The 7,307-nt window shown below is 33.5% G+C and overlaps 1 protein-coding gene across 4 annotated transcripts; it reads right to left on the bottom strand.

The window, feature by feature from the left end:
* Positions 1-905: 905 nt before the first annotated feature.
* LOC124825142 (putative protein phosphatase 2C 52) lies at positions 906-5,893 on the bottom strand. Of its 4 annotated transcripts, none has more exons than XM_047297686.2 (6): positions 5,736-5,893; positions 3,680-4,180; positions 3,120-3,464; positions 2,926-3,043; positions 2,605-2,828; positions 906-1,598 (listed from the first exon to the last, which is right to left on the bottom strand). In XM_047297686.2, the coding sequence occupies exons 2-6, from the start codon at positions 3,938-3,940 to the stop codon at positions 1,134-1,136; spliced, it is 1,413 nt and encodes a 470-aa protein (XP_047153642.2). In that variant the 5' UTR covers positions 3,941-4,180; positions 5,736-5,893; the 3' UTR covers positions 906-1,133. The 4 variants fall into 4 exon arrangements, with proteins under 4 accessions (XP_047153642.2, XP_047153641.2, XP_047153643.2 ...); XM_047297685.2 differs by lacking the exon at positions 5,736-5,893 and adding an exon at positions 4,790-5,556; XM_047297687.2 differs by lacking the exon at positions 5,736-5,893 and adding an exon at positions 4,832-5,556.
* Between the last annotated feature and the right edge of the window lie 1,414 nt (positions 5,894-7,307).

Here is a 7,307-nt window from a genome sequence, read left to right as displayed (position 1 = left end):
ATACTATATCTAGTTTTTAATGTCCTTAAATGTAAAATATAGTTATAGTATACTTAAAAATAAGATATATTAATATCTATTATACTAAACCAATTACTTATGTCATTTTTTTACTATTTCCCTGTTATTAGGAAGTCTTGAATCCTGAAGCATATGAGGAATATAATTTGAAGAACATGATTGGAAGCAAAAAGGAGGAAGTGGAATAACTTTTGTGCACAGTGAAAAGTGTAAACTTTCATCATTGGAGTTGCTTAGACCACATCACAAACAATGGCAGGCAGGATCTCAATAAACTGAGTTCAAATTCAACAAGTCGGGTCCTCACTTGTCGGAATCCATGTCATTACAAATGCTTGCATTATAAGCATGCACATTGTTTTATAATTTTCAAATTTATGGAACCATTACAGTGATCTTGACCTTAGGAATACTCAAATTTTCAAGAAAAAACCATGAAATCAATCTTATTGGTAACGTTACTTTTACGATAATCTCTTCTCATTTACTCTTACTGATACAAATCATGAGCATAGGGTAGCTTTTTTCATCATTGGTCATGGTTCAGTGTATGAGCCTTTCAATCATAACTCTCAAGTGTATTAGTTGACAATCATAACGCTCAAAGGTTGCCCCAGTTATCATTAGCTGGCAACACATATATCACAGTTTGAATCTACAAATGTATGATACCTTTTTCAACCAAGATTTGCTGGAATATCTTACACTTGGAGCAAGAATATATATCTCCACGAAAGTCCAACGTTATTAACGCCTTGCATCATGCTGAAATCAATTATTTTTTCTGACCTTAATAAAAGAAATGTTTATCAAGTTCTTAATCTAAGAACAAGATGGAAATTTTCAGTGCCAGAACAAGGTAATGAGTTGTATGAACAACGCTATTAGCAGCTCTGAAGCTTAAGAATTGTACCATTGATGTTCTTAAACTCGATTTCGAATTGTAAGAATTGTACACACTTGTAGTAGCATTGGATATTGTAGTTTTCCACTAGAGTGATTAGCCAACAAAAGAGTATCAAAATGATACCCCTGCAGAAAAATTTTCTTTCTTGAATTCAGTGTTGTGCCAAGTATTACAATAACAGTCCCCATGAAATCAACAAATAAATTCAAGAGTTTGGCCTTTCCTCAGAAAATCTAGGAAGTTGGACAAGTGAGTTTACACGAGTGACCCCTTCCAAACCTGACCAGTTTTGATCATCAGCTGATGATGTTCCATCTTCGACATCAACAGTTAGTGCTCCATTAGTCTCATTTTCTTCTGAGGATCTCACAGTGAAGTTCCTCTGCAATGATGGCTCAGACTTTTGTCCATCATCTGACTCAATGGGGTTACCTGAATGGTTGCTCTGTATGGTTGCAGAAGAAAAGCCTTGTTCATCATAATCAGATTCTGAGTCCATTTTCCCATCCAAAAATAAGCATACTACAGCACAGTCATCCATCTTTGAAGTAGGGTACTTCAGTTTCCACTCCCTGGCAGCAGAATCTACCAGAATCCTTGCTGCTGATGATCGTGTTGGTGCTGAAGATACTATTTCAACCACCTCCTCATTGCTTAAAACATCCCACACCTGCACAACATTTAAAGAAAATCAGTTAGCCATCTGGAGAAGATGGAGACCTGACAAGTAATAGTAATTTGCTCTAAGAATATTACCCAGTAATGTAATATAGACAGTTCTATTCAGTAATCAATAAATTGGAAGAAATATCATATACAAGATCGATTTATGAAACGTGAAAGAGCTGGAAAAAACACCAGCAATGTACTAATTCAATGCTAAGAACATATTTATCTCACAAATGAAACCAATACAAGAATATTTCCTTGTAAAAAACTAGCAAACTTGTAAAGGGTCTGATTCCACTTTATATAGACAACTACTATGCATCAACACTTTAAGCAACTCACTATTTTTACAAGTTTTGCTGTAATGATGAAGTTTAATTACTCCAATGGAAGATTTTGTAATATTTGAGTCTCAAATTCAAAACCCTTCTTAAGAACTCTATTGGAGATGCTCAATTTTCCAGTCCAAAGAGGATCAAGAATGCTAAAGTGCAAGTAAAGGGAACTCCGAACAGATATTTTGGCTAGTTATTTCATTCATGTTGAAGAAAGCTTATCCCGTCGTACATAAAATTTTTGTAAATTTTACATTGAGTGGTAAAGAGGCCAAGTAATCCAACTGTTATACTGCTAATTGATAACTGGCCAAACAAGTTATTAGATCTGTCAAGATTGTTAAAAAATCTATTCTGCTCGATGGCTGGTTTCTAAAAGTCACATCACAGTTTCCTTCCTATCACCATAACGCCAAAGCAATGCCATAAAGTACTACTAATTACTAGTTTGAACGTTTTCTTACACCGACCACTCTTTATTTCACTATCAAAGCTTGACAAGGTAAGATAATTTCATCATGGCAATCACAATGCCCCACTAACCAACAGAAACTAACTTCAAATTGGCAAATATATTTGTTGAAATTTCCTTGTAAAGATGATAAAACAATTATAGAAAAGTAAAACTTAAGGGGAAAATAGAGAAATGGAAGTGAGACTGAAAACTCTTACCCCGTCTGATGCAAGAACAATGAATTGATCTCTGTCAGTAAGCTGCCGATGGGAAAACTCGGGGATAGAAATCACACCATACTCCTTCAAGCAGAAATCTCCAAAGGCTCTGGCCATTGCTAATCCTGGTGCATCATCAAAGGGCAACCACACCCTAGGCACTTCAGGCTCATCTTGCAAAGCAAATACCCTACCTTTGCAGCGCTTAATTCTTTCTGCTTCCCCTGTAAGAATTTCCAACCAATTTTGAATCAAGTTAAATCTAGACAAAAGCATATATTCAGCAGAGAGGAGGATAAATGGTGATGGTATATGACACACTTGGCAAATCAGGCTTCAAATCCACAGTCAACTGAATAGCCACCATTGAATCATTGCTATCCTTTGATCCCATGATTGCCCGAGAATCCCCAATATAGCCCATGAACAGATTGGAACCCTGGTAAGATAAGAAATCAAGAAAACTGAAAAAGAATGGGAAAAAATCATAACAGTAAATGGTGCTCTTCTACTACCTGCTTCACTATAGTCACAGCAGTGCTCCCACTGCAGAAGCAATCCAAATTTGGATGGGACCTGAGCTCCTTATCCATGGCCTTGTATGCCTTCATGAAAGCTTCTCTCCACATAGAGTTCATTTTATCCTCTGTGGAGCAATCCTTCTCAAATTCTACACTATCAGATTTTACATTCCCTTTGAAGCAAGTTTTCCCAGACCCATTTCGCTTTGATTCAGAAGAATGCAAAAATGATAGCAGTTTAAGAGGTAGAGCATCCCTAACTTTGCGTGCAACAAGATGGCCGTGCGGACCATGCCCATCAAAAACACCACAAAAGATCATATCTTCAGACATGAAATCCTGCACAGATACAGATCCAAAATAGGATTCAGTGTCTAAAATTGACAGTCTCTCTTTAAGCAACAACTCATGCATTATCCTCTATAAATGCATGCTTAGCTTAATCCCTTTTTATTTTCAAGAAATAATTGCTTCTTTTGACATTTTGAAACAAAAAATAACCCCTTCTCTAAAATTAATCTCAACTCAACATGAAACAGGATGAACATACTTACTTCCCACACAATCATGGCATCCTGATTAATACCCTTGCGGCCCTGCTGCGTAAAGATGCACGAACCCCGGCTCTTTCCATTAGAGAAAATTCTGCTAGGTAAGGATGGTAAATGGTGAAGAGAAATAACATGATCAGAGAATGTTCGTCTTGTTCTCTTCTGCCCACAGAATCCAATTTCTAAACAAGATGGAGAGACCGTGTCTCCATTGCTCTTGCTGCTACAAGTACTTCTACTGCTTGTTGAGACACAACAACCCATTTGCTCAACTCCAGAATGCTGACATCTGATGAATATAAGGTCAAGTTGTTCCTAATTTCACTCTAGATCTCACATCAATTGCTGAGATAGCAAGTCTGGTCAACCAAGCACACAATCCTGATTCCCAATATTCTCTCAGCTCAAAATATAAACCACTTTACAACTCAGAAAAATCGGGTCTTTCCTTAACAATCAAAGCCAAAACATGCTGGAAGCTGTTTGAATGGATAATGAAACCAGCTGAAACACAAGAAAACAGGTGGGTATAATAATTAATAAGGGTTTCTTAAAATCTAGACATTGCAACAAACTAAAAAGAAAAGAAGAAAGATAACCCAGCAAAACAAGTTACAACACCAATATAAAAACATACCAACATGTGAAGAAGGAATAGAATATACTAAAAAACCTGTCCCAGCACTGTTAAATGAAGATTTTAAAATAATTTAATCCAGAAACTTCGCATTTAAAACTGAACCTATAGAAGAACACGAAAGCAGAACACAATAAACCATTTGTATTTTTCTTGTTTCAAACAGTTAAAAACCCAAAATTTCTGTAGTTGTCTTCTCGTGAAACATACATCATTGCTAGATCAAATGATATCGAGGTTCAATTAAACGCCGCAACATATATTTGGTATTAAGTCTCTTGCAGCAGCATCTGAAAAGCTTCTCTCTAGCCTTCACTTTCTCAAACTAAAAACACCCCCAGAATGAGAAAATAACAAAAAGAAAGCAGTGAACATTATCTTAATAGAAAAAAGCTTCCTGCTAAAACCACCAAAAGCTTCAGAAAAACAAGAACATCTAAGAAGTACAGAAACTCGGTTAATGTATTTCAACTCACAAATCTGAAAGGGAATGCATAAACAGGAAGAAAGGCATTTACATGTCCTTTTCCTCGTTTGGCTATGCAATAACAAAGAAAAACTTGGTAAATGAGGCAGTGGACAGTTCGGAGAGAGAGAAAAAAAAAGTAAGTATAAAGCAAGAAAATTAGTACAACTAAACAAAATAGTCTGGTTTCCCACTACACAGAAATACGAGAAGAGATAAAGTGAAAACCCAAAAGCAGAAAAAGACGAAAGAGACTACGATCTTGTCAACAAAGAATCAAAGAGAGACTAAAAAAGAGCATAGAAAATCAAGTAAACATTACGTTATTATATTCATGTATACTCCCGATAAAAAACAATAGTAAATAATAAATGACTAATTGTCCCCATGAAAAAACAAGGGTCAAACCAACCAAAAATATAAATAAAACAACGTTCCAGAGGAAATCAGAGAAATGTGGGTAGAACAACCCAAATACCAGCAGGAAAGAGATGGATATGTCATGGAAAAAATAAATGAGTAAAAATAAAAAAACTCCCATCTGACATGACAACCGAAAGTATGCGGGATGAAAAAGAATGAAATTCTCTTTAATTTTGAGAACCTCCAAGAAACTGAACCACGTTACACAGGTAGTAGTAATATTCATAAAAAAGTGAGTGAGTTACAAAACTGAAAACCACATGGCCAAAACGAGAGAAAAAACACTTTAGCCATTCGTGTTGTTAAAAACTGTACCAGAAGACAGAACCTACAATCAAAAAGTAAAAACATTAAAAGAAACAGAAAACTAAGCATGCAGAGATGCAGATCCTCCACTGCTGTATGAACTGAGCAAGCAAGAAAACAAAGTTGTACCCAGTAGCTGAACAAGTTCAACTTAACAAGCAATGAAGAAAAGTAGTGATTTTGAGAGCTAAAATGTGGGGAAATGGTAGAAGTTCAAAATTCATCACCTTTGTGAGAATGCAGGGAGAAAGTTTAGATTGTGGATGAGAAAAGAGGAAGAGGGAAGCTGGAGTGAGAGGGAAAAGAGAAAGGGACTGAAAGAAGAAGAGCGTTTGAGTATTAATAAGGAAAGGTAATGTGGACGATGAGTGTGTTGCTGCTGCATTCATTGCAAAAGTAGAAGAGACAGAAGGGCACAAAGAAAGAGAAAGAATAATTGGATTTGGATACAAAAGTTAATATATATAATATTTAACTCTTTAGGCTATTTTCAAAGCTTAACATCTTCAAAAACATTGTTTCATTTAATTATTATTTTCAAAGAATAACATTCAATATTCTTGTGTTGTTCGTATTTGTATTATTTATTTAATTTAAATTCATTTATAAGTATATATATTTACTATGATGTGAAAGTAGAAAATCATGTAAAGATAACTTTTAGACAAAATACATCATTGCCTTTTATGTTATATTATGGCATAACTTTTTAAAATTTTAAAAAGTAGTAATTAAATATGTAAAACTATAAAAACAAAAGTGAATATAATTATAAATATAGATATAGATAAAATAAATTTTAATTATTGAAAATAGTGTAAATACAGACGCAATAGTATATGTGTATATATTTTTTAAATATTTATAAATTATTTAAATTTAAAAAATAGTAATTAAAATTTGAAAAAATAAAAAAATTATATAATGACTATAGTTATATAGATAAAAGAATTAGTTATTTAAATAAAAAATATTTTAAATTTAACCCACTTAAATAGTGTAATATACTATTTAGAAAATATTAAAAAGTCCAATAAACTAAAACAATTAATCTACAAAAAGTATAAAATATCATTAAAATTATATAAATATAATTATACGTGAACTTTTATAACAAATTTTTAAACCAAAATTATTTACAAATTTCGTTATTTAAAACTATCAAAATAACCATTTAAACTAAAGTATCTATTCATTTGTGTTATTTTCGTCTAGTGTATGCTACCATACAAGATTAATATGTTAAAATGACATTTACCACATGATCTCTCTCTTTACTTAAGAATTGATGATCATTAGAGTGTCAAGATAACTCCCAAAATTGAGCTCCTACAATAATACAAACACTCTAGACCACCACCATGAGATCTCTCCATGATAATCATGGAATTACGTCAATCTACCATACACTTGATCAAGACATACTCATCATCATATTCATCAACCATAAACATACACATAAATATCTTCACAAATTATGAATATACATATATATATCTCAATTAATCACGTCATAACAATCATCATTATCACATACTCAAAGCATTTCAAGTATAAAATAATTTATAATATTCTAGAAACAACAACTACACAATTTTTTTCATAATAGCTTGATACACACACTAGGCAAGAAAAATAGCTTGAAAATCATTACTAACAGCTCTATAAGGGTCTATAACCCCCAAAGCGACTTAAAGAACGTCCAAAACAAATGTTCAAAATCCTAAATTCAAGATTTCTAATAACTTAGTTATTGCTAGACAACTCGTATCACCAGACGCTTAACACTAGAAAACACC

The sequence above is a fragment of the Vigna umbellata genome, chromosome 6 (genome assembly GCF_029865625.1).
Source record: "Vigna umbellata cultivar VRB3 chromosome 6, Vumbellata_1.0, whole genome shotgun sequence".
NCBI lineage: Eukaryota > Viridiplantae > Streptophyta > Magnoliopsida > Fabales > Fabaceae > Vigna > Vigna umbellata.
This window is presented reverse-complemented; position numbering and strand designations above follow the sequence as displayed.